General features: G+C 38.2%; 3 protein-coding genes, 1 long non-coding RNA gene and 1 pseudogene across 8 annotated transcripts; 2 read left to right on the forward strand and 3 right to left on the reverse strand.

Annotated features, from left to right (window-relative positions):
* The first annotated feature begins 68 nt into the window (after positions 1 to 68).
* LOC119988162 (pre-mRNA-splicing factor 38-like) lies at positions 69 to 2568 on the forward strand. The gene is made up of 2 exons (XM_038833099.1): positions 69 to 1903; positions 2000 to 2568. Exons 1-2 carry the CDS (start codon positions 870 to 872, stop codon positions 2205 to 2207), a joined length of 1242 nt encoding a protein of 413 aa, XP_038689027.1. The 5' UTR covers positions 69 to 869; the 3' UTR covers positions 2208 to 2568.
* Positions 2339 to 3484, reverse strand: LOC119988163 (3-oxo-5-alpha-steroid 4-dehydrogenase 2). Its single transcript, XM_038833100.1, has 2 exons — positions 3036 to 3484; positions 2339 to 2950 (listed from the first exon to the last, which is right to left on the reverse strand). Exons 1-2 carry the CDS (start codon positions 3372 to 3374, stop codon positions 2477 to 2479), a joined length of 813 nt encoding a protein of 270 aa, XP_038689028.1. The 5' UTR covers positions 3375 to 3484; the 3' UTR covers positions 2339 to 2476.
* Positions 3485 to 4321: 837 nt separating this feature from the next.
* LOC119989154 (ubiquitin carboxyl-terminal hydrolase 12-like) lies at positions 4322 to 21196 on the reverse strand. 5 transcript variants are annotated; one of them, XM_038834509.1, is made up of 32 exons: positions 21015 to 21196; positions 20706 to 20772; positions 19959 to 20103; positions 19694 to 19851; positions 16653 to 16918; positions 16354 to 16572; positions 16151 to 16259; positions 15953 to 16068; positions 15598 to 15696; positions 14745 to 14854; positions 13426 to 13500; positions 12914 to 12992; positions 12662 to 12808; positions 12068 to 12148; positions 11814 to 11933; positions 9986 to 10108; positions 9283 to 9360; positions 9026 to 9105; positions 8798 to 8906; positions 8631 to 8699; positions 8324 to 8428; positions 7883 to 7938; positions 7563 to 7740; positions 7366 to 7467; positions 7201 to 7272; positions 7016 to 7081; positions 6186 to 6251; positions 5882 to 5965; positions 5615 to 5731; positions 5323 to 5397; positions 5150 to 5236; positions 4322 to 4867 (listed from the first exon to the last, which is right to left on the reverse strand). In XM_038834509.1, the coding sequence occupies exons 1-32, from the start codon at positions 21042 to 21044 to the stop codon at positions 4826 to 4828; spliced, it is 3330 nt and encodes a 1109-aa protein (XP_038690437.1). In that variant the 5' UTR covers positions 21045 to 21196; the 3' UTR covers positions 4322 to 4825. The 5 variants fall into 5 exon arrangements, with proteins under 5 accessions (XP_038690437.1, XP_038690436.1, XP_038690434.1 ...); XM_038834508.1 differs by having other exon boundaries at positions 5615 to 5728; positions 9026 to 9114; positions 20706 to 20769; positions 21015 to 21195; XM_038834506.1 differs by having other exon boundaries at positions 9026 to 9114; positions 20706 to 20769; positions 21015 to 21195.
* On the forward strand, positions 21092 to 27352 carry LOC119988022 (annotated as a pseudogene).
* LOC119988658 lies at positions 24567 to 25896 on the reverse strand. Its single transcript, XR_005465656.1, has 4 exons — positions 25756 to 25896; positions 25568 to 25639; positions 25423 to 25465; positions 24567 to 24846 (listed from the first exon to the last, which is right to left on the reverse strand). It is a non-coding gene; the product is annotated as an uncharacterized LOC119988658 (long non-coding RNA).

The raw sequence follows: 27352 nt of genomic DNA on the forward strand, positions 1-27352 counted from the left end.
ACGCTGTGATTGGAGGACATTCATCAGTAACTTCAAAATAAATGCTAACATTGAAGGAATTCTGTAACTTTTTACTGAAAAGAGCCAAAAAAAAGAGGTAAAAGGTAGAAATTTGTTACAGAGAGGAGTAGTTGCTAATACTGTTTGATCAAAATATTAGAACATTACAATTCATTTCAAAAACAAATTAAGAAATATTGAGATCCAAGGAAGGTACAGAGACATGAAGGAAGAGCAATAACCTGGAAAGCTTTCCACAATTACCTCAACACTCACCCAAGAATAGCAGTGCACGAAATTCTTTGGAAACTGATTTGTCATATGCGTCGTTAGATAACAAATCCACAAGCATCTCTGCGGTAGATGGTTGAAATCTTATATTATTAGGGTTTGTGTAAGTTGGGGAAATAGCGGGTAAAATCGTGTAATGTAACGTAACGATTAACGAAGATATTGGGAATTTCGAATTCCCAAGTTCAATCTGAACGGTGTCGTTTTTAAGTTCCGCCCAAACAGCTAGTGCGACGTGCGCGTTAGGGATTTCGAAGTTTCGAATTCCCAAGTTTAATCTGAACGGTTTCGCTTTAAGCTCCGCCCAAATTGCTGTTTTGTCAAAACGGTGCGTTTAATGCAGAAAAAGCTAGCTTCGTTTGTTTTTGTACCTGTAAAACTAACTATGGCAGTTCAACAATGATTTGGAATACAAATGCTACAAGGATTCCGAAAACCCACAACGCAGTGTGCCTTGTCCAGTAAGAAGCTTTGTATATTTAAACAAATGTTCTGGTTTATTGCTTTACTCAGGAAGAGAAGAAGAAGAAGAAGAAGAAGCAAGAGAAGAGAGTCAGAAGGGTTTTGGAGATTGAAAGATGGCGAACCGTACCGACCCAGAAGCGAAGAACATAAGGGGAATGGACCCTCAGAACCTGGTGGATGATATTGTGAGATCCAATATTTACCAGTCCACATACTGGAAAAGATACTGCTTTGGCCTATCTGCAGCATCCTTGGTCGACAGGGCCACAGAGCTTGACCATGTCGGTGGCACCATTGGGGGAGGCAGCAAGGCCACGCCGTTCCTCTGCCTTGCCATGAAGTTGCTGCAAATCCAACCCGAGAAGGAGATCGTTGTCGAGTACATTAACAACAATGACTTCAAGTATGTGAGAGTTCTTGGTGCTTTTTATCTGCGACTTACTGGTACTGATGTTGATATTTATCATTATCTAGAGCCTTTGCGCAATGATTTCCGTAAATTGAGGCGAGTATTGAGTGATGGACAGTTTGGGTTGATTCATGTCGATGAATTCATTGAAGAGCTCCTCACAAAAGATTATTCATGTGATGTTGCTTTGCCTCGGATTAGGAAAAGGTGGAATCTTGAACAGATTGGTTTGCTGGAACTGAGAATTAGTGTCCTTGATGAAGATTATGAAGAGAAAGAGAGAGAGGAAGAGGAAAGGGAGGCTGGCAAAATTGAATATGAAGTGGAAGATGAGGAAAAGGATTATGGAGGTAGTTATAGGGATAGAGATTATGAGAGAAGGAGGAGTGATAGGAGGGACAGTAGAGAAGTAGACAGTTACCGTTTTAGAGAACAAAAAGGAAGAGACTGGAGAGATAGGGAGTGTGAAAGACGAGACAGGGATGATCATGGTGGTTGGTGGAGGAGACGTTCAAGGAGGAGTAGAAGTAGGAGTAGGGATGGGAAGGGTGGAGAGAACTCCAAGAGATGTGACCGCAGAACCAGTCCTAGAAGGTGTGGGGATGATGAGGATGGCTACATTCGAGAAAAACCGAAGAAAAAGAAGGAGAAGAAGGATGATGGCACAGACCATCCTGATCCGGAGATTTCTGAAGCTAATAGACTCCGCGCATCCCTTGGGTTGAAACCTTTGAAACTGTAAGAACTATCTGGTTTTCTGAACTCAGAATGGCGACTGTAACTAAATATTTGGTATCTTTTATTGAATTATTTCTCTCTTGCCTTCTATTGTAGGCTATGCAGGATGTGCAAATTATCAAAGTCATCTGACTGTGAGTACCTTAGAATGTTCCTATCTAGTAGAACTTTTTTCAAGCTCTATAAATCGCCTCGCTTATTTGTTTCATGTGTGTTGTTGCTCTGCTGTTTTCATTCGAACTTCTGGTTAGACGATTGCTTATCAAGCTTGATTGCTGCCAGAGACACCATGATTAAGTTCTGATGTAGTATTTGATTGTGTGGTTTTCGGAACATCTTAGTGTGAGTTTCAGATGTTCTCACCGGAAAGATTGATATTATCCATGCCTAAAACCATTGAAAACAACTATGAATATAACATTATAAGAGTTCATCTGACATTGGATAAAGATACATGTTTATTTCATCAAATTCCTTTAAAAATTTTTGCAATGTTCTTCACAGATCATGCCTGCATCAGGGCGCAGGCCATCAACTAGAGTGATTATAAAACAATTTCCCTTACTCTAGCACCTAGAAAACAAAAGGAATGAGAGCCCTGACATTTTTAGGGAAATCTTCAAACTTGGAAATGTACCATCTTTTTGTTGCATAGCTCCTCCCCATCAAGTAGAAAGTGGTGCTTATAGCTACACAATATGCATACAATGTTTGAGCAATCAAAGACATCCCAAAGAAGCTTAAGATTTCAAACAGGTAGTGTGGGCATATCACCAGGTCAAACAAGCCACCCTTTGGAACCATATATTCTTTGTCATTTCTTTCAGTTCTCAACATGGATAGAAGGTAATGATGATAGAAGTTACCAGATATTCCTAGCAGAAACAACACAATCCCATAACACTTCAAATCAACCTGTGGCTCTGGAAATCCTTGAGCGAGATGTTGCAAATAGAGCATGGATCCACTGGGTATGGCATAACCCAGACTTATAGTCAACACAGATTCAAGAACCATGGAGCTGCTATATTTGTGTACATACATCACCTGTTTGACATCAGAGAACATACATATGAAGCTCATCTTTAATTGCAGGGTTTGCAGCAGAAAATTGAAGTCAAAGAGATTGAACCTCAAAGATTCTCTTGAAGAAGTGAAGAGCCAGAGCTGAACCCAGCAGCAGAAACCTGAGACCCTCTTGTTGAAAAAGCCCTAAAGAAGCAGCACTGACTAGAAATGCTGGTGTGTAAATCATTAGCATCCCAGTTCTAGCAGAGAGATTGATCTGCTTTGTTTTAGACTTCCCAGAACCAACATTCCAGAATTTGGAGTACTGCAGGTGTTTACCTCTTGCTTCTGAGATAGCAAGATGAGCCATTGAAACAAGATTCACCACAGACCATACTTTGATGAATGAAGAAGGGCATGGATACACAATTTTCTGCAACACTGAAACAAACCCCATATCCATATGTGTGTGTGGTCCGTGTGGAGTTCTCTCTCATCACCATATACAAGAAATGGCCTGTGCATTGATTGAACTGCTGTTGGACAAAGTCAAAGCATCTTTCTATGAATTCCTTGTGGTTGAAGAGCACAGGTACATTGACTAATAGACAAGTGGTTCATACTACTATTTTTGTTTGTGGCCATGTTTTAGCTTCGTGAACAAGCACTTATGCTACAGTATTCCACGTTTATTGTTTTTATATCCTTTATTTATATATACAATTCTAATTAAATGACAAAAAATTTGAGTGGGAAGACCAAATATTATCTGTCTGATCCATGATTTGATCTCTCAACAACTTTGTAGAAACAATAAAAGTACTATGATTAAACTAACAGCCCATTACATTTGTCTTATTTCAGTGCTTGTAGTTGTTGGACAAAGCATCCCCATAAAAATCTCTCAATTGAACCTCTATATATATACATATATATTAATTCTCTCACGAGGTTCTAAAATGAGATCTTAAAATGTTGTCTAAATTTTTAAGACATTCAATGAATTCTCCCACGAGGTTCTAAAATGACATCTTAAAATGTTGTCTAAATTTTTAAGACCTCATTTTAAGATCTTACGTACATTGTATGTATATATAATCTCTCATTGAAATTTCATACCACGGTTTCCCACACGGTTCCCTAATTTTGAGATGATGAGCTTGTGGTAGATCTCCAACTTGAGCTTACTGGTCCAAAATTGCGATTCAAATTGTTCAGAACTGGTTCAATTACCAGAGGAGGGCTAAGAACAAAGTGAAACACTCCAACAAACAAGGCCTAAGGAGATCAGATCCCAATTTCACTCGAGATGAAGAGAAAAAAGTCAAAAACATCTACTGTCCTCTTTTAGCCCAAGAAGGCTCATCCAATCAAAAAGAAAAAGAAAAAGAAAAAAAACAACAACTTGTATTGGGATAAATTGTTTCATTTACCATACTTTCCTTGTGAAAGGAAGAACAACCAAGCTGAATTTTTTAGAGTATAAATATGTGGCTTTGAAAGAATCCCTCAAGCCCTGGAACTGACCAACCCAAAACATTATACAGACCTCTCCATTCCCTTGCACATCCAGGAAATTTCACAAAGGAAAAGACAAGCTATGAGAGAGAAAAGTTCAACACACCTATTCTTTATATACACCCCCAGCCTCTTCTGCAAAATCTTATTTACCAAATTACAGAGTTTAAAAAGATAAATTACCTCCTACCTCACCCACTGATGGGTGCAGAGAATAAGATAAAAAGTCGTCCATGCCACAAAAAAAATTACACATCTAACAAAATCATCAGCAGCTCTTGCCCTGATATATGAGTTCCCTTTTCAGCTTCTCTCCAAATATTTTGCAAACCTGGACATGTCATCAGGATATTGGATATGTCCAAATTTGCACTAGGGGGTTCTCATGATTGTTTCTTAGTTGTAGATTCTTACAGGCTTCTCGAATGTGTGGCGATTCTGAAAATTTGAGATAAGGTCACCGAAATGCTTTTACAAGCAACAGTAAACAGGAAAAAAAAAACACTTTATCGTTTTGATTGTCATGTTATTATCATCAACATTGCGCTCATCCTACATTTTCCATTACGCTCCCATATTAAACTGGCCCAGTAAGTGGGCTTAACAGCTATCAAACTAATTTTTAACGGAATGCTATAATGATTTCCTGAATTTCCCACTATAGTTTCAAAGGAGCCAGTGTTGGGGTCAAAAAGATTATAATTACAGTGAGTAAATTACCTGATTAGCTGCAAATGACCTTTTTGGAGTATTATCAGTGTGTTCCAGTCCAAGATATTGCTCCCATGCACCATAGACGTCCCTTCGCTGAAACACAAAAGCAGTGAAAATTTTGCAATGAAAGATGATTGGCAAAACATTCTTGTGCGTGTTTCAGAGAGAGAGTAGCATACCTGAAATCGGGTGGACACAACAACTGAGTCCTGAAGGTACTCAGGACGACCAAGTGACATAAATGCAAACTTCCACTGGAAAAGGTAAAACAATCAACAAAGAACAAAAAAAGAGAATTGTTAGTTCCATGTGAAACTGCATTAAGTTGATCACAAAAGTTCCCATGCGATGAAATTACAATAATGTAATGCAAGCAACACAATGAGGGGCACAGCAGAAGCTGAGTTCTTAGTTTGAGTAGGAAATAACCTTTTGCAGCTGAAACACAAGAAATAATTCAAAGAAAAATACCTTTGAGTATTCTTCATCAGCAACCTGCAATTTTTTCTGTATACGAGCTTTTATTTCAGCTAGTGTCTCATTCTCATGTATGACGAGGAAAAATGGCTCCCCAAAATTCTGAACCTGCTGTCAAGTGGAGAAGGATGAAAGCAACAAAAGTTTTAAGAGCAGGACTAACCTAAAAATCAGTCCACCATAGAATTGTAAAAAGTCACATAGAAACAAGAGTGTAAGAAACAAACAATCTGAGCGTTTGACAACGTATGCACTCAATACCTGATTCTGTGCTGTGTCCTTCATAAAATGATAAACATGAATAAAGCGAGCATGAGGACCAATGTTTTTCTCCTCTTCTGGAATCTGAGTCATCAAGCAAAAAAATGTGTTTTTATTTGTGTGAAAAATGGGACAAAAAAATAAAAAACTGAATTTCAACATATTCAAGCCAAACAAAAACATAAACATGAGCTAACTTTGATATACCCATGGCTATCAGGCCAACATGGTCAAAGTCGTTTGTTTATCAATTATCATGCAAGATCAGTAATTACCATCTACCTCAGAGAGAGAGAGAGAGTACCTCCTCTGCACGTAATGTCCAGTATTGATCATTAATATTCTCGATCTTTTCACTGAGTGGGAATATCTAAAAGCATGCAGTTGCAAAGTCAGAATAATGGAATGAAAAATTCAAAATTCTAGTTAGGAGAACTAAAGCACCAATTCATTTGCATTTTGCTTTTAACAACAGCAGTCAAATACTATCTTACAGCCCGATGTCACTTAGAATACGTGCTGGATCATGATTTTCCTTTTTCTGAAAGTCAGAACTAATGAAGAAGTACCAGCGGGATGCAGCCCATTACAAAGCAGCTAGATTAATGCCCTATGGAAAGAAGCTATTGTTATGTATTTGGAACATAACACCAAGGATCATAAATTTTAAATTAATGGACACTTCTCTATCATTGAATATCCAGCAAGTGGCTAAGCGGGTTAAAGCTCTTACTTCGGTTCTTGTGCTTGGAAATTCTATTCCAGGCAGCTAATTCCTAAGGCTACCATCTGATACTGACGAGGTTTAAGCCCATGATTAGTCAAAATTAAGATTCACAAATTTTCCAGAGAAATCCATGAACAATTAATAAACGACGAGTTTTTTTTTTTCTGTTCTAACATAATAAATGATGATAATTCACGTTGAACGCCATTTTGACATCACAAAACTGAAAACTCTTAATAATTCAACATTTACTAAGAACTCCTCTTTTCTCGTTATTTCTTTCTTTTTCTTTGGTGGTGGGGGTTGCTAGAGAAGCTAAAAGGAAGAAAAACAAACTTTTGCATGCAACTATAGCAGGTTTAAGGATGATATCCTCAAATATTCAATTAAAAAAAAGGTAATGATACCTTGTAAATTTTGTGATAGAAAACTTCAAGCAATCGAAGTTCAGCATCAGGATGAGACAACTCAACCTATCCAAAATCAAGACAGAAACATTGGTGATTCCAAAATTTCTAAAGTAAACAAATTGCAACTTATTTTTGTCGGCAATTGTAGTTAAATAATAGAACACATAATTTCCAATAGTTACCTTGCTTTTAAGGTCATTAAGCACATCCCCGACGGTGCTTTGTTTTGGCAATCTAATAGTATGGATCACTACCTGAAAACACAACAAAGTCGGTGAGTTAGGGACAACCAAAAAGGTATTAGGTATGTATGTTTATATACATGTAAATTCATTATCAGCACTCACTTCATCCTTGGTAGCATGATAGAAAGCAACCTTCAATGTTTTTAAACATTGAAGCTCTGGCAGAGGGATGTCCAGTACTTCATAATACAGAATATCCGAAGTCTATTCAGAAGAGAATGAAAATAGGATCCTGCTGCCCATCAGTGGAACAATATGTAGACATGTTAATTAGTTCAAATATGAGAGTGAAATGAAACCTGGTTGTAGTGGACTAGCATGTCAGACAAATGGTCAACTGCTCGATACTTGATAGGTTGGGGTTTAGGTTGTTGGGAGTAACAGTTATGAGAAGTAATCCTAATTTTGGATGGGTCATCCAAGCCAAGATGATGAGCTACTCTTTCCACAACATCATCGTAAGTGTGTAGCTTTGACCTGGAGAATTTTAGGATAAGATTGAACATAAAATGAGTTGGGCACCAATTGAACCCAATCCAGACCAAAAGAACCAAATCACCAATTGCTTTCAATCAGGGTGTAATTGTATGATGCCTTTTATTGAATACAGAAAACTTACAACTCAAGACAGAAGTCATCTTCTTTTGGTTTCTCCAACGATCGAAAGTGAACAGCCTGAATTTAGTCAAACAAACCGCAATAGTGTTAAGAATATTCCATCAGAGATTAAAATGCACAACATGGTTGCATGTGGTTGGTCGCCCACAGAAATCATCATCCTCACAATTTGAGTCAGCAACACAAATCCACAAGGAAAGTTTAGCGAGAATCCATTCTCCTTTGCCATTCCTTCCTAGATAAAGCAACACTACAGAGTCCAAGTATTTTCTAATCACTACCATCAATATCTTTCCTGGACTCCCAATTATCTTTTTAGTATCTCCAGCAAAAGTTAATTTTAATGGATCTCCCACTAACATTTCCTCGACTCTTTGCCCCAAAGCTCCAACGTCAAGGTGTGCTACATGTCCAAACAATCTTAGACGACTATTGCACGTACCTGACGGTTATGCACGTACTCAAGAAATGACGGAATATCAGGGTAGCGGTACTGTTCATTTCCAACTTGAGATTTCTGAAAGCAGATGATGTCTCCATCTTCAAGCTGCAAAGGAAGGTAAAAACAAAACCAGAAGGAAAACAGAAATCAAATTTGAATCACTTCTCATGGAAAGGACCAGAAGAAACCCCCCCCCCCTCCCTCTCCTCCTCTACCCAGCTCACATGACGAAGAAGATAAGAGACAGAAAACACAACATTTCCAAGGAGACGTTCTCCAATTGGATGATTGCTAATTTGCTACATACCTGACTTTGACGGAATGAGAGCTTTTTGTCGACACGTTCACACATGACACCAGGGTCAAATTTTATTTCCTAAAAATAGAAAACATCAATTAACATGCTAACGTGGACAAAATAGTTTTATAGCTATGAGGATGCAGCTAGAACATAATTAGACTTGGACGACTAACCTCATAAAGGTCAACAACTTGATTTGCGCCAAAGCCAGCCAATTCATTTAGTTTAGGTAAAATTTCCACTGGCTTACCACTACTTTTCACAAAGAGTCTCCCAACATACCTGTTGCATTGTAGAGAATGAGAGTAAACAATAGCATAGAACTTTTGCCTGTTCTTTATTTTTTTTAATTTCATTATCAGAAAACTCTAACCCCAAGAAAAAAAGGAAATGAGGAGTACCTGAGCTCCTCTTTCAAAGGATCGTAAAATTTAAAGAAAAGGAGAATATCCTCTTTAGACTTCCCTGGTGGAGGAATAGGCTGCAAATCCTGAATTGTTTTAAAAATGAGTCAAAGAAGAAGAAAGAAAGAAAGAAAGAAAGAACTAGGAGCTCCCTGGTAGGAAGAACCAATCAATAGTGGGTTATTTGAATTCACAAGCACATATTTAAATCATACTGAAAGATAAAGATCACATTCAGTAGAAAGGAAAAATACCTGCCCACGTTCTACATCCAGAAACAACTTCAGCTCAGCAGTATTCGCCTTATTGGAAACTTCTCTCAACTGTCCAACCTACAATGCAGTGAACTATGTATAAAACATATAGATATTTATGAATCAATCAATCACCAAAGCAACAACAACTTAAGAACACAGTCATGGCTATATCATATGGAAGTCCAAACCAACCATGCAAAGAATCATTAAGTTCTACAATTATGCATGACAAAAACTCATGCAATGATTTTACAGCTAAATCATGACAAAACAAGGACTCAATTTACAAACTGAGGAGCTTTTGGCCTAGTGATAGTACTCCTTAGGACTTGAATCTTGTCCAGGTTCGAGTCCCCTTTTCTGTTGGTAACGTGGAACCCACCTAATTGCCTATTGGGCAACTAGCTAGTAAACCCCGGGCCACATGGAAGACCCCGCAACCCCCATGGACAAGTTGAGACCTGGGCAGAGGCCCATTATGGGAAGATAATGCAAGGTGGCATTCACACACACTAGGCTGAGCAAGGGCCCATCTCACAAATTGCGATAATGAAAACACCTATAGGACTTAAGCTCACCACCTTTCGTTTGCAATATAAATTATCAAAATAAAAGAACTAATTTTCAAGATTGGCGCCATTTTAGCAATTCTTATATGAGCATCCATCCCTAAGGCAACCAAAACCACAAATTTACTTACTGACTGTGCTTCCTCCTGAAGAGTCAACGGCCGATTTGGACGGTATGTATGGTTTTGGCGTTTTGCCCACAGCCAAAAACGTTGAAATTGCACTGGTATACCGAACTCTTTGGCTACTTCTTCCTTACAGAGAAAAAAAGAATAGCATTAGCTATAAAAATACAATGCGATGCAAATGCACGGAGTTATATGATGGTAGCACCAAAAGTGCAGCAAAAGAAAAAGGACCACGGGAAGTCATAAGCAGAAAATCCAAATGTAGGTGTCTTCTCTGCCCAAACAGAGACAAAGGGAAAAAAAGATACACAGTTTCAATTAGCAATCTTCCTTCCCAATATCTTAATGAAATCATCAAGACTGAAGACACAAATGCAAAGCAATTGAATATCATGATCTGCACATGTGAGCCCACCAGCACACCCACACTTCAACAGTCAATGTAGATAAGCATATGCACATGCATACTCATGAGAGCATACATATGTGCCTAGCATTGCTCTACAAACCAAAGATCACTGTAAGGCAGTTAGTCTTTCTGTTGTGAGGTTAACTCCATAGAAAAGAAGTATAGGGAAGAAAAAGAGCACTTTTTAACATTGTATGCTCATTAACTAAAGCAGAGAAGGGAACGAAAACATTCAGCATGACTTTCTTATGCTAATTGCGCTCTATGTTGCAAGTATTTGTTTTGGTGGGATCAACAAAGAGAGTCTCCCTTAACTTTTGTTTCGCCTCCACTCCCCTTCCAACCAACCAAGATATTACATCTCTCAAGTCTTACCCTACTTGCTGCCATTCTTTATCAGTGTCCTCCCAACAAGACACCAATTGAGGTAATTATTTATTAATGGATGGTTCAACTATACATGAAATATTCAATATAATAAGTTTGTGCATACACTGAAGCTTGGTATGACTCATCCTTCAGTCTCTGAAGTCACTTCTCTTTTCTGCTAAATAGTTTCTGATTTTCTTAGTTCCCTTTTCTCCATGAATCTCTATATCCTTCACATGTCTGTAACCTATAGTGTATAAGTTTCATTGCAAAGCTCACACAAGGCACATGAACTATTACAGTGAACAGCCACTCAGGACAGGCACCAAGAGAAACTAAAAGGTGGCATTCCATTTAGACGGCTACGTAAAAGAGGCATTAAGATTAGATGGATATTTAGTTAGTCACTGTAGTTATTCATACTTGGTGTCTTTCTCCCACAAAAAAATTTATGAAGTTGCAGAAAATTTGAGTACATATCTTGTAATAAAAAATGGAAATTAAAATTCAATGAATGGCTTTTGATTCACACGTCATACGTCTTAGCACGTGATATATGATAATGATCGTTATCCTAATTAGCTATAAGTTTCTTTGATTGTTCAAAAGGGATGGAGATATGAACTGTTGCACTACTACCAAGTGAGAAAGGCAAGACCACTTGAACCAGTGGTGCTTGTCTGTACTCATTAGCTATTACTGCCAAGTTTCAGCAGTTCCTTGCATTATCAGCTCAAAGGATTTGAGAGAGGTGCACCCATATTATGTTTGAGTAACCCACCACAAAGCCATTCCCAAAGTTTTGTTGCAGTAACCCCATTACAAGGGTGTAGTAGTATTTTTACCATGTCAATGACATTTTATCATTATAACACATCCTTATCAAATATTCCACTGATATTAGATTTTGCATGTTTAATTGTGCATTCAAAATCTTACTAATCATAACAAATTTCAACCACTTCGCATTTCTTCAGCCAGTCCAAATGCAAAAAAAAAAAAAACAAAAAAAAAAAACGAAATCCAAGAAAAATCAAAATGATAAGCAGTTACCTTGAAAAGGACAAATTGTGTTTGTTTTTGGATGCGAAAAGTAGAAACTTTTTCATGATCCACAAGATCAAAATATATGTCCTTCCCGATCTGTTCAAATAAATCCTCATCACGGGCAACCTAAGGCATAACATAGTTGTCAACATTTACTTCAATACACAACCAACTGAGAGCATGGAGATAATTTTTTAGCGAAAAAAGGCAGTAGATGTGAGTCAGAGAGAGAGAGAGCATAAGATTTTTAAGTCCAAAACCTTTATGTAAGTATACAGGTGTGCCTCAGCTTTTTCCTTCTTCTTCTGCTCCTTCTCTTCTTGTTCTTTCTTCAACCTTATCTGAGACAAAGAATTTATTGTCCTTAGAATAACTTTGCCAGAAAGAGCAACATTAAATTTTCATATTGCCACTAAGCATCTGCAACATCTTACCTAAGTTGCATTCATAAAAAATAAATAATAACAATCATCATCATCATCATCATCATCAAAGGCTTTATCCCAAAAGTTTGGGGTCGGCTACATGAGTTTATGAAAATATCAGTGGGAATCCACCACGTGTATTCGTTTTCTCCATTCATTTCTATTTAGGATCATACATTCATCCACTCCTATTAACTTCATATCATTTCTTATTACCTTCAACCATGTCTTGTTAGGTATTCCTTGTCGTCTCCTACTCTCTCCTATACAAATTCTCTCGTTCCTCCGCACCGCTGCACCACTATCTCTACGTTGAACATATCCATACCATCTTAAACGATTTACTCATAACTTATCTTCAATAGGTGCTACACGTACCTTAGATTAAAATAAATAATAACAATGAAATAGATAAATAAAAAATCTTACCTGAAGGTGTTCAGCAATGTCCTTCTCATCTACATTACAGATTATCTTATCCTTGTCACTTTCACGTATATAGACAAGCATATACGCATTTGAATACTTTGTAAATTTAAACGGGGAATTATTGAACCCGGGATTTGTATGAGGTACCTATTGGAAGTAAGCAAAAGCAAAATTAAGTACAAATATTTTTTTATGGTGGAAAAACTAAGAGACAGATAGAATCTCTAAGATATAACGTGAGTAAAATATTACCTCTTCCTCACCACCATATTGCTCTTCCAAAGCCCTTTTCACATCTTCTTTGGTGACTCGCTCATCTTCAAATTTAAACCTATACGCCACAGTTTTTAACTAATTTTACGATTCCAGGGGCACAAGCAGGACATGTGATAAATGTGCTGTCGTTAAAGATATGTATTTTTCAGAGAAGACAAAGCTGACCTGGTAAAGGAATTAAAGTACACCACGTGCAACACCAAGTAGCATTGACCATGTGAAAGAACACAGTAACAAGAGCAGCGAAGGCAAAGTCAGTGTAGCCAAAGTAGAAAATAAAAAATAAAAAGGAAAGGAATAATTTTATGAAAGTACACAATTAACCCCCAATGATGATGAACCTCTCCTTTGGACCAGGACAAGGAAAATACCTCCCAGCCAATATCCAGGAGTGGATTGAATGAAAGTAAAAGTTATGAACATCTGCTTGATGGTGGACAAAAAAGCAAGTGACCAGCATTAAATTTTTTAAGGAAAATGATTCATACCATTGATCTGAGAGGGTTGGCCTGATATAAGCATAATAGTGCCCACCATGGACCCCACCACTGTGAACCAAAACACTGAAGAAAGATTCCCATAGCTATCAGTTAAAATATGCAATCATCCTTGTGGAAGTTAAAATTCAACACTGTGCATTTAGCTATGTGTACAATTGGAGGAATGAAAATTAATACTTGCTAGTATGAAACAATTGAGAAATAACCAACCTTAAAAAGAAATAAATAAGCAGGTAAGCACTACTAATATTGATAAAAACAAGATACATAATTAGCACAACAATTTAAGTTTTAAGATAAATGACTTTTTATAGGTTGATACTCATATGACAAAGGTTAGATCCTCAGATGGATTCACAATGGAAAAGTTATGGAGAAAAGATGAGACAAAAACAGGTTGTTTATAGTTGGGTCAAAGCTCGCAGCACATTATTGAATTTGTCACATGAAAATGCCACATGCCATGAACATCATAGAATCCAATACCAACAACTTATGTTTCTTGTGTGTTCTTCATTGTCGCTTGTAGTGGAAGCAAATTAAACATTGGATGTCTAAAGCACAAAGCTTTGAGCACCACTCCTCAGCATGTTACCATATGAAATTAATTAATGAACCACCTACTGCTTTCTTCCAAATTTTAATTGAATTTTTTCCTATATAAATGAGCATAATTTTGCAAATGATACGATACATGCACATAATGCCTCAGTTTTTTTAGTTATTTGTATATAACTTGACATATCACAAGGTTCAGACCTTATCAAATTATCAAGTATAACCACTTGGGTTCGCTTTTTACATCACATTTATTCAGTCATTTGGGATGCGCGGAGTCAATTTCTAGGTCTTCCCAACCAGACATTATCATTAAACTATTTGGAAGTTTCTGGTGCATCGTAGAGGATGCCAAAGTCCCCAAAACACAGGATCCAGATGAAAATAAGTAACATCACACTCAACTTTTGTTAACCATTGATAATTCCGATTCTTCAAAATACTTGCACAAGAAGGTTAAAAGATATAGCATTATTAAATCATGGGAATGTAAAAAAGCAGTGGCTGGCTCAGAGGAGATGGTGAAAAGTTCTTGTTATTCACTGATTTAGGAAAGAAAAGTGTTGCTTTAACCCAAGATATTTGCTGGCTAAATACGACAGAAGGGTAAGCAAGTCGGAAGGAATCCCAGGCATGTCATGGTTAAAGAAGATATCTGGTAAAGGTCTCCCCAGATAGTAAAAAGCAGGCTGGATTCATACAAGACAAAATTTGATAAACTGAACTCAATAGACTGCTGCAGTCCATACCTGTGCAACGTATACAGATTGCGAACAGTCCTGTCTGCCTCGGGTGATAAATATTTCCCATTTTCCCTGTCAAGATCAAGTTGCAAAGGGAACTCATAGCGATCATTTATCTGCAAAGCATAATAAATTTGGTGACTAGAAATCTTACAATGTTCAAATTACAGATTAAAGAACAAAAACTAAATAAAGAGAAGACGGAAAAAACTGTAAAATGCCTATAGTGCACATTTAAAACAAATAATCATGGAGAAAGGAAATTCCAGTAAATAGAACATAACTTTCAAAACATTGATGGTTATAATTTTACCCTTGCATTATGAGTAGATGGTAAACTGTAAAATGCCCATAGAGCATATTCAAATTTAACAAATCCTCACTATTGGCATAGCTGGTTATGTAATACTTGTAAGAGTTTGTTATTGGATGTAGCTATTGCCTTGTAGAAGTCTGTAAATGGATGGTAATCTGTTGTAACAGTAACAATATTTCTCACACCAAAAAGTTTGAGACTATAAGATCATAACTCTCAACAAGAATCACTTTCAGGGTCGGTCATTACTTGCAATTAAATGGCTATGGAGGTTCAATCTCAACAACAATCACATATGGAGGAGGGTCATTGCTTGCAAGTACAGCATTGAAAACAAAGGCTAGATTTTCTTATGGGTGTAGTATGTGGAGAACTGGAGATCCATCAGGAGGCATTGGGACGTCTCACATCTTGTTTGCTCTCACTTGCTTTCAAGCAGGTAGAGGCAACAAGGTAATGGAACAAATCTATCAGGGCATGTGTAGGACACAACAATTATAGAGGTATTAAAGATGAAAAAATAATATTTCCTTTAGCACTGACCTTTACCATAGTATCTCGCATAAAATCATACTCAAAACGTTTTAACTGAAGTTGAAGAACAGGGGGAAAGTCAATGAATAGGACACCCTTCTTAGCATCCTGAAAAAGTCCAGAAATCAGAAAACATTTCTTAGAAGATTATATCAAGGAGTAAGAGTGATGCATTAAGTTCAAGCAAAAACCAGGACCAGACGAAGATAATCCATTTGGTCATCCATGCAGAAAAGTAGGCACATGGTGCAGATTGAAGTGAATAAACTCATGAAGAAAAACATAAAGGAACATCAAAATCCCCCAATATGCTATTTTTGAGCTTTTGGAACAGCTTTATGTACCAACATCAAATGCATCTCACCTGCAACCCATACTGCTCAGCGTGATATTTATTGTCACCTTCAAGACGCTCCACTTCCACATATTTGTCAAAAGAAGCATAGACATCCCGACAGCCTTTGACATCAAGCTGAAGATCTACAAGTATAAATACAAAATTCCATAAGGCCCATAGCTTGTATCTCCAAGAATTTAACAACTGTTAATATAACATTTTTACCGTAAAATGATTCCTTTCTTGTTGATTTATATTCCACGTTGATGCATTCAATATAATTCATATGGTGGCCTTCAAATAACTGCTGTATTGTACCCTCCACAACAGTTCCCTGAGTCGGAAAAATAATACATAGCTTTAGCAATTCATTAAGTATGGTTATAAGCAGAAAATATTAATATTGCAGCAACATAAACCCCTCAAACCTTCATTTTATCTTCAAGCTTTTCACAAAGAACCCTATTAAGTTCTTGTACATCGTGTTGCATGAAAGAATCATATGTGTCCCATCCAAAAGACTTTGTTAACTCTTTCGTCGCTACACTAGTGTCAGTGTACTGAAGCTTATAAAATAAACTCTGCAAGGCCAAAGGAATACTCCCTGATGGATTATCATTCTCAGTTGTTGGCATATGGTACACAGCCTGCAATCAAGAATTGAAGATATAATCCTTGTGAATGATAAATAGGAGAAAAAACCATAAAGAGTACACAACACACAAACCTTTCTGAAGTATGGGATATGGTACAATGTCTGAAGTAGAGAGTTCATGTAGCAAGTGGCTCCTTGGTTCTTAAGTCCAACATAACCAGTCTCTTTTTTTGAGTCATGTGACCAGTAATCAACAACTCTACGGACAGCTACATCAGCTTCAACCACACATGTGTCATTCACAAGATAACCTCTGGCAGGGTCATATAGTTCACCAAGAAGCATGAAAGAAGTGAAGCCCCAATCACTTTCGCGTACATTGAACTGGTGCTGTGTATCTGCAGAAAGTATGTTATACAGTTACAATCAAACGCTCAAGATTACCACATTAAATATAAAACACTTTGCTTTCTCAGAAAGGCACACCACTTGATTTAGACAAAAGACCAAACCTAGTCCCACCTCATCCTAGTACCAACTAAGCTTAATGGTAAAAGGCACGTAGAATCTTGCGAACGACTTCTTGTCCTTTCTTCTCTTATATTAGTAAATTCATCAAATAGCAAAAATATAAATATCTTTTTGTCGTTCATTTTCCTAATTTAGAGATCACATGCAAACTACGCTAACTCTACAAAAGAAAAATTATTAAGGAGGTCTCACTGTAGACATTAAAAAGAAATTTGTAATCTATTTCTTACACTGTGTTAATAAATAAATGTCCCACATCGTCTACTTCGGGTAAATTGTATATATGCATATATGTGGTCCCCTCTCCTTTCACTAATAGCTCCTTTTACGAAGAGTGTATGGGCCACTGTAAGCGAAATTTTAACATGGATTAGAGTGGGCCCTCTGTGTTCTTGGACGGCCTTACCTCGACCCGTTTCTTGGGCCATGGTTTGCCCGTTTGTTGCACTTGTTGGGTCTTTGGATTGTTCAGCCCAAAAGTGAGGGGGTGTTAAGAAATAAATGTCCCACATCATCTAGTTTGGGTGTATTGTATATGCATATATGTGGTACCCTCTCCACTCTCTGATAGGTCCTTTTAGGGAGGGTGTATGGGCCACCATAAGTCAAATTTTAATACACTCGATTGTAAAAAAGATCTGCTCTATGTATAGACTTAGCAAGACAATTATTAGCTTTGTTTTCAGTATCCTCCAGAGCATGCTATTAACAACCAAACAAGAACTTTTAAGGTGCTATCCTAGGAAATTGATTTCAGGAGTCCTGAAACTATAGCATAATTTAAAAAAACATAAATAAACAGATGCAATTGATAATTAAACGCATCAAATACAAATAATAACAACAGAGAAAAAAAAATCAACCATCAGAAAAATAAAAGGTACTCTCGACATCAAGAATCACGCGATATAAAGATGAGTTGCACACATTAGACTTTGCACAATTCCACCAATAAAACAATGATTGAAACTCCAAACATATAACTTACTTGTACTATCCATCAACTTCTTCTAGCGGAGGTAAGTTAGAACACCAAACAGAGACATAAAAGCACATCAAGTAGAACCTCATATGGAGGAAATAAAACAACATGCAATGCATACAGATCCTGTAGTGGAGGAGGGTCGGAAATGGTAGATCTATGTAGCCTTGCCCACGCTTGCAGAGAGGCAGTTTCCATGGTTTGAACATGTGACGCCATGGTTGCATTGAACCAAATTTACCATACTCCAGCATTTGCTCTCAACAAATGGGACTATAATTTAGTTATCAACAAGATTTTTTAGTGGTACCCAGTCTTAGGGACAATGCCACATTTTTAAGTTCCCCTAGGAATCAATTTCCACAGAAAACGCATGCTATGATATAAATAAAAGAAAAGAAATGAGGCGTGATAAATAGAAGAGCTGGTGTCTACATAGAACACATGCTATGAGAGAGCACCACGTAGCTATACAAGTCAATTATACATAGACCAACCATCCCCAAAAAGTAAAGCAACCTTTGATAAGGACCCCTCCATACCAGTTTTTCATGGGCTCTGGAGAGTCCAGGCCCAAACCCTACCCTAACAGTCCAATAGACCCAGCCGCATCCATAGGTGCATGCACCCATGGATCGGCTGTCGTCCAATGGGCCTCCACAATACCAATGTTTCATGGGCTCTTGTGAAAACCTATTGGACATGTTAAGGAGTGGTCTTTGCCCTCCTTATAAACAGTACTTAACTCCCCTATCTTTCCGATATTGGAGTTTCTATCAATACCCTCCGTTTTACTGAGCCAAGGCCCACGTTGTCACACTCTGCGGCCACCAAGCCTCCACGGGCTTTACAGGCTCTCCCTACCCTACCCGGATCCGTTGGTAGCCCCTCCCGTGGCACGTCCAACCCAGTCCAGGGATTACCCGGACAAAGGGAGATAGGCCCACCCACACACGGAGGACCAAACAGCTTCGATACCATTGATAAGGATCCCTCCATACCAGTGTTTCATGGGCTCTGGAGAGTCCAGGCCCAAACCCTACCCTAACAGTCCAATAGGCCCAGCCCGCATCCATGGGTGCATGCACCCATGGATCGGCTGTAGTCCAATGGGCCTCCACAATACCAATGTTTCATGGGCTCTTGTGAAAACCTATTGGACATGTTAAGGAGTGGCCTTTGCCCTCCCTATAAACAGCACTTAACTCCCCTATCTTTCCGATGTGGAAGTTTCTATCAACCTTTCACCGAGCATAGTTTGGCAATATGACACAAGCATCCCACATCTCTTTAAATACATATTACAACACGCCATGCAAAAGATAGAAAAGTATAACTACAATATGATACAAAATTCAAGAGCAACTTAATTGCCTCCACTATGAAGAAGAATCGTCAACAAAAAAAGCTGAGAGAAAAGATCAACAGCAAACACAATACAAAAGTTACAAACGCATCCTATAAGGCAGTTATAATTACAAGGAAAATAATGCATGCCTTTGATTTGCCAAGTACAACTCCTAAATATGCATCATAACTAAAACCAAACACTCAAAGAGAGACAACAAGGAAACAATAGAGAGACTACGGGGGAAAAAAAAAAAAGAGAAGCCCAAGTTGGTGGAAAAGACTACTGAAGATTCTTTCTTGAAGAAAATACCTTTTCTAATGGAGTACTTGCTGTGAATTTGGTTGATAATAGCCAAGCTGAATTGGGCATATCTACTCCATCCATATGGCAGGGCCGTTGAATCCGCAACATCTAAATATATAGACAAATGGTCGACATTGTTCCCTTTGGGGAATATAAGTATCCGCCTGGAAAATGCAATTGAATATGAATGCTACTGATAGGTAAACTTAAAGGGCGGAAGGCAAGGAAGCCAATAGTTTTACTAACTATAACAGCATTTAGATGCAAATACCATTTGTATCCTCCCACGAAGAAAACATCAGAATATAGCTTCTTCACATTCAGCCTTGAGAAATTCTCAATTGTCCATGTGAACCTAGCTGTTGGTGTTTCTTCCACTGTTGGCGCATCCACTGTACTCACAGTTTCTGCTTGTGCTATTAAAATAAATAAATAACCAAACAAACAGAAAATTCAGAAATAATAACCAAAACATCAGTCTGAAAGCGAGATAGAAGATCAACCAGATGTTTAAAAATTAGTGTCAATATATTGATACAATTATTACATTTCTCTCTTAATTGAAGCTATGAATTTTAATTCCTAGAGTGATATATGGCATGATACTTTGCGACATAAGATTCAACTCTGATTTCTTGTTACTAAACGTGGTTCTCTCATGGTATAAAAAGAAACTTAAACGAATGAGATGAAATACCGCCATACTCCTTACTCGGGCAAAATTTCTCTAGAGGTTACTCAATTTATCCCGGGACTACAATTTGACTTATGAAAAGAGATTTTCAAATTATGTACGCCAAATTAACACCTGCAGCAGAACCCTAACCTCAAAAATCAAATCTTTATCTTCTATCCCCATATCTTATAAGGGGTTCGAAGGGGGTAGAAGACCTATAATTGTTAAAGCATATGTACATTGAGGGTGTGAAGTCAACTCACTGACGACCTTTCAATTCTCCTTCACATTTTGATCGACTTCTCATACAAAACAAACAGAAAACCCAAATTCAATTCCTACCTTCCATGGGCTGAGGACCATCGGCAATTTCTGCCTGCGGGACCAACATCTCGTCGTCCACCTGCTGCTAAAGCAATTGAAAGAACAACAAAAGTTAAAAGAAAGTGAATGCTAAAAAGTGCTCCGATCTCTAATAGAAACCCTAGTGGCAAACCGGCTGCGCACAGAAATTGTGAATTACAGTCGAAATCAGACCAACGAAACTACAATCGATACTAAATTACCCTGAATGACGCATCCTCGTGATCAAAAACTATATACAGATAAATGGTGAGCAGAGACGGAGTGAGACAAGGATGTGAGAATTACATCGATAGGTGGAGGAGTCATCAGAGTCATCGGCGGGGAGAAGTCGCGAGTCGGATCGAGTCAATCCCCAAATTGCGATGCAGGATTCATCAAAAGAGAGAGAGTGCGAGAGAGACGATTGTTGTAGAAGAGAGAGGAGACGGGGGTCTACTGCAAGAAGGGGTAATTTGGTCGCAGGTGATTTTCAACGGTTATGACTTTTGCGTGCTGTCAAATTACATTTTTACTGCTTCAATTTCTTGTAGTAAAATAATAAAGGGTTTTTATTATTGTTTTTTTTTAACTATTAGGTTGAATGAAAAATGGTATGATCTAAATTTTCATTTAATATTCACTAATACTTAATATTTGATTCATGTAATTAGAGATTTTCATTAAATGTTTTTAAAAAATATAATCATATTTAATTTAATTTAATCACTCAAAAAATGATTAAGTTGAGGGGATGAATTTTTCCAACATAGAGATTCAAGTTCAATTCAACACGATAATAGTGTTTTATGTCATATCAAGATACTTGAGGATATTAAAACAATTCAAGTAATTAGGGTTTATACGGAACAAAAAAACACTATGTTAAAATACATATTTTTATGTATTTAAAAACATATTAGATTCTTTTTGATGGAGAAACATATTAGATTTACACAAACTAATATTAATGTCATTGATTTATTAGTCCTAGACCATTTCTTTTCCCAAAAATGACTTCTTTTATTTCCTTTATTATATGTTTATTTTTATTAAAAAAAGAAAAATATATGGATTAATATATTGGGCTGACTTTTGGGATTATTTAGGCCCTACTGTAAAGTATCCCCACGTAAGGCCCATTCAGCTAACTACCAAGACTTTTCGCTTAATTATGGGCTTAATTTCGCAGTCCACACTCTAGGCCTTCAGGGTTTTCAAGGGCCCATCATCAACTGCCGCCTTCAAGGTTTAGACGCAGACGATTTTTTCCCAGTTTTTGGTTGCAGTTCTGATTTTTTCTATTTCTAGTCCTTTTATTGATATGCGAAATATCCAGGATGTTAGGTTTAGTGGTGCATCATCATCATCTCAGGGAGCACGGGAGCAAAGTAGAGCTTCTGGATCTAAGCAAGGGGTATAACTATTGGATATTTGTGTACTCTTCCATGTTCAGTAGTGGCCTTAAAGATAGTATCATTGGATGTATTTATTTCTTTGCAGGCTTTAAAGAGGCGGAGTTCAGCCTTGGACTATATGATATAGGATCCATAGGTCCTGTAAGGAGAATTCGCCAGAAGTCGAGCCTTCTGTCCTCGAAAAATTTGAGGTTGCCAGCTGATGGAAGAACTCTTTCTATCCGTCGAACAAATGTTGATTATTTAGCTGTTCAATCGTTATCTACGGTACAGAACCTGCTTCCTGCTGATGGAACAAACCAGAGCTTCAAAAATACTTCAACAACTTGATGTTTTGGTCTCTTCAAGGGATAAGTCACCTACTAAGTTGTCGTCGTCCATGCTACGCAGTCCTGCTCTTCGAAGCCTGGAGAATGTTGAGTCATCAAAGTTTTTGGAGAATGTTCAAGATGGTAAGAAGTCGGTTGGTTTACATGACACCTATTTACCTGATGCTGGAGAGCGTATTTGTCAAAAGCAGGACAAGCTTGAAGAAAATGGCCCATCAAATATTGTTGCTCCTTCTGACAAGTTAGCTGCTATAGTAAATGGAACAGATATGAAGGGATTAATCAAGGGTAATGTTCCTAGTGTTAAAAGCGCGGCTTCTGCACTGAACACAGTCGTCCATTCCCAACCACAAAAGAAATGGGCTTTCCAGATGAGCGCGCATGAGGTATGTGCATGTTTGAGATGATCATGTAATTGCACTGGTAGTGCCTTGCTCTATTATTTTCTTTCTTTTGCCTCTTTCTTTAAATGTTTACAAAATAACCTCATTTCTAACATTCTCAGATGTGGTTTCAGAGTATTAGATTTATTTTATGGAACTAATCTCCTTGAGGATTCACCCCTTCGAGTTATGGCGACATGGATTTATTTATTTATCCTATTGAATTTTTATTTATGGTAAATTTTTTCTTCCTTGCCATGTAGAGAAAATTTCTGAATTCTGATGACTTGGCAAGTTGTCTGGCCCTTGTGGCTCTATAGGTATTTATTGTTGTGAATTTTTAATCAGTCAAATAAAGCTCCTAAAAGAGATAATACTCCTCTGGTGCAGGCGTTGGAGAAGACTGGTACCTTAGTGTTTTCTTGAGGGAGATGCTTGAAGATTTTATGTTTCTATTTTCCTTATATTCTCTCTTTTTTTCCCCGTTCTTAGGATTATCTGGATGAGGATGATCATTCTAGCGGAGCTGTATCTTCTTCAATGGCTCATGGGAGAGAGAATGTAACTATTTCTATTGCAGAAAGCAGGACTATTAGAGCTGAAGCCCTATCTATGGAGAAGCCTCCAGTTGGTTCTGGGGGAAAGCCCTATACAACTTCTGTATCGAATGAGAACACTGAGAAAGGATTTTCTAATGGGCTGGCAGTAACTTTAACGCCAGCCTTCACAGCTGCACCTTTGACCAACATGACTGGACAGTCTACTATAGTGTCTGTTGGAACTGCTTTACTTAAAGAATCAAAGTGCGTTGATTCCTTAAATGATATTGGAGAGAGTCCCTTCAGTTAAGGAACCAAATGCCTCATCTTCCCTAATTGTCAACGGCTCTGCTTCTCTGTCAGTTGTGAGTGGATCGGCTGGCCTAAAATTTAATGTTTCTTCAGATGCAAGACCGGAAAGCTCTAGCAGTTTTGCTTTTGTTGCTGCTGGTGGATCTGATTCTGGGCCGAATGTGTCTGATTTGGATAAGTCTGGTGACAACAGTACTTTGAAGAGTGGAGTTTCATTCAGAGCACAAGAAACTTCATTTCCGTCAGTTGCATCAACATCATCCATCGCAAGCATTTTCTCTGTTAGCAACCCTGCCAATAGTGGAGGCCTTAATAACGGATCTGTTACTTATACCCCTTCTTCCTTCACATCCCACATTCAGTCATCAGTTTCAAATAATGTTGCCAGTCTACCCTCATCTCCCGGCTTTGCTCCATCTTTTGGTGGGTGGGCAAGTGCTGCTGAAACTACTGCCGGTACCAGCGCCGGCAGCCTTTTCACCCCAGCTACAGCTCCTCCCTCTATGCCTGGATCAATTTTAAAATTTGGGTCTCCAATGATAGCATCAACATCAGTTTCAGAGGTATCATCAACTGCTGGTTTAGAACCGGTGGATGCCAAGACCAAAGGCACTTACTTTGGCCATTCAGCTGGTGCTTCTGTTGGAACATCTGCAACAACAAGCAACACAGGAAATGGCATTTTTAGTGATTCATCTTCAGCAGTTGCGCCCCGTTCCAGGAACATGATTTATTGGCAACACGTGTGTGCACCCACATGCCGCCACCCAAAACACGGACTCAAATACCATTATACCAACATAAAGTTAAACAAAAATCCGGCAACATCTCCCCGTATATCGGAGAATGCCTCCTGCACAACATATAAAAATTTAAACCAACAATTTTCCATACCACCAAACTAAATATCCAAGGCCTCCGGCCATATCATCCCAAACATAAATCATCATACACACATACATATCAAGGCATCAAGCTTAACCATCCAAAATCATCATTCATCCCACACATTACGTATATATCCCAATATACACTTAAGCCAAAGACTACTCAAACACCACATAAAATAAAACCACAAACCACCCCAAGTGCAGGTCATCCGCGTCACGCTTCTCCCTGCTGATCCGTAGTCGGAGCACTAGCGCTAGTACCTATATCACCTGAGGAGGAGGAAAAATAAACGGTGAGCAGGAGGCTCAGTAGGGATATCGAATAGGAATATAAAATAAGTAATAAGGCCGGAATATTATAAAAAATAAAGCTATGCAACAATATGCCATGTCGTCATACAAAATGCAATCCGTACGTCCAACCGAGCCATGTTGCTAGAGCCAATTAACCGGAACCACTAGCACATACTCTCACAAGTACAATCAACCATGTCACTAGAGCCAAATATCCGGAACCACTAGTACACGTTGACGCACGTACCAAAATCCAAACCACCACTTTCACCATGCACAAATGCAACATCACACATGAATGTTATGCAACTAAATTTATTTGCGCGCAAACTCATTAAAACATGTGATCAAGAATATCAACTACTCGATAGATGACCGAGTGTCCACGGGTAATGCATACAACATTAAACACACAACATAGAAATTTGAGTTCACAATCACACCCAATCCAAGGCTTGTTTCCCCTTGACCAAAAAGGCGGAAACTAATGAATTTAATACATAATTCGGGTAGCCAATAGTGTTTGAGATTAAGGGTTAAGAAAATCCCTACCTCGTTTAGGCCAAATACCACAACTCCTCCAAGCCCAATCAACCTAAACCATACACACATTTACCATTCAATTTCCATTCCAAAATTGTTATCTTCCAAACCAAGTACTTACATTTATCTCTTAATTTCAAGATAACTTACTCACTTTGCCCCAAATCTTCAATCCTTAGCTCAACCACCTCTCCTCCTATCTCCACACTTCAATCCAAGCTCAAACCTAACATCAGTATACATAAACTTTGATTAATCAACAAACTTTTACCCCAAAACCTCCAATTTCACGAAATCAAACCAAACCCATAAACCCTAATTTCAAACCCATGGAAATCTTACCTCAATCTTGAAGAAATCTTAAAATCCAAGCCTATGAAAGTCTCAAACTCTTGATTCCATCTTCTTTCCCCTTTATCTCCTTCAAAAATCACATTCTCTCTTCACATTTTCCCTTTCTCTCTCTTGGTTCCTCGAACTTCTTCTTTGTTTTATATATTTTTTTTCTTTTTGTCTCCTAAGGTTGCCACAACCTTTGTATGCTTATTTTATTAATTAATTTATTTGTATTGTCTTTTACTCCTCAATTATTTCTTCTTTTGGATTTTTGACCACAAGGTTCCTATATTATTATTTTTTTCTTTTCTTTTCTTATTTTATTTATCAACTCAATTGTTTTTTTTTTGTTTTTTTTTAAAATTGGGGTATTACAAGTAACGTAGTATTTCTTTTGGTTCATCTGCAGCTATTATAGCAAGCACTGGAAGCAGCATTTTTGGTGGTTCATCTGCAGCAATAACAAGCACAGCAGGCAGCACTATTGGCGGTTCATCCTTGGCAATCTCAAGCATGGCAAGGGCATTTTTGGTCTCTCATCTTCTGCAATGTCAAGCACGGGAAACACCATCTTCGGCATTTCATCTCCTGCTACGACAAGCAATGTTTTTGGTGGTACGTCTCCTTCCAGTATTAACACAAGCAGTAATATCTCTGGTGGTGAATCTGCAATGGCAAGCTCAGCAAATAATTTCCTTGGTTTTGGTGCTGCAGCCACTTCTTTAGCTTCTACTAACCAGTCCGGAGGTTCTTCTCCATCCAATACTGGTGGTGCAGTGGCATCTGCTGGTGGGACTGGTATTACGAGTTCTGCTCATAGTATGCCCAGTCAGTTTAGTACCTCTGCATCATCTCCATCAATTCAGTTAGCTGGGAGCACAAACTTTTCTTTTGGAGTTTCTTTATTTGGTTCGTCTTCTGTAGCTAATCCATTTAGCTATGATGCTACTTTTGGGAAGAATCCTACTACATTGTCAGAGGCCAATTCTATAAGCATCAGCAGTAGCACTACTTCAAGTCTGTTTGGCTCCAATTGGCAAGCCCCCAAATCTCCTAATTTTGGCACTACATTTAGTACTGCATCATCGTCCTCAACTGGGTTTGTCTTTGGAGCATCCTCAACTAACAGCACATCTATGGGCTTTGGAACATCTGCTGGTGCCTCATCAGGTTCAATTTTCTCATTTACTTCAGCTGGAGCAGCACCAGCTCCTCCTTTGCAGCCTGTGTTTGGGAACAGTAACACCGGCTTTGCATTTGGTTCATCTCCTGTTGTAAATGACCAGATGACCCTGGAGGATAGCATGGCTGAGGACACAGTTCAAGCAACTTCGACACCAGTTCCAATATTTGGTCAACAAACTGTCGCAACTCCTTTGTCGCCGTTCATGTTTGGTTCTGCAGCTCCAGCAGGGGCAAGTGCATTTCAATTTGGTGCACAACAAAATCTGGCTGCACCTCAGAATACTTCTCCATTTCAGGCGTCTGGTAGTCTTGATTTTAATGCCGGAGGGAGCTTCTCATTGGGTACTGGTGGTGACAAGTCTAATAGAAGAACCGTTAAAGTTTCCAGGAGCAAGAATCGGAGAAGGTAGAAGCATTA

Source organism: Tripterygium wilfordii, chromosome 21 (assembly GCF_013401445.1).
Source record: "Tripterygium wilfordii isolate XIE 37 chromosome 21, ASM1340144v1, whole genome shotgun sequence".
Classification (NCBI taxonomy): Eukaryota; Viridiplantae; Streptophyta; class Magnoliopsida; order Celastrales; family Celastraceae; genus Tripterygium; species Tripterygium wilfordii.

Coding starts and splice junctions, on each gene's coding strand:
- LOC119988162 (XM_038833099.1), top strand. CDS start 870: ATGGCGAACCGTACCGACCCAGAAGCGAAGAACATAAGGGGAATGGAC. Junction 1,904..1,999: donor GGGTTGAAACCTTTGAAACT/GTAAGAACTATC, acceptor CTTCTATTGTAG/GCTATGCAGGATGTGCAAAT.
- LOC119988163 (XM_038833100.1), bottom strand. CDS start 3,374: ATGGATATGGGGTTTGTTTCAGTGTTGCAGAAAATTGTGTATCCATGC. Junction 2,951..3,035: donor TCTTCAAGAGAATCTTTGAG/GTTCAATCTCTT, acceptor GATGTCAAACAG/GTGATGTATGTACACAAATA.
- LOC119989154 (XM_038834505.1), bottom strand. CDS start 21,044: ATGACTCTGATGACTCCTCCACCTATCGAT. Junction 16,260..16,353: donor AGCTTGAAGATAAAATGAAG/GTTTGAGGGGTT, acceptor TTTCCGACTCAG/GGAACTGTTGTGGAGGGTAC. Junction 6,252..7,015: donor TCTATCACAAAATTTACAAG/GTATCATTACCT, acceptor GCATGCTTTTAG/ATATTCCCACTCAGTGAAAA.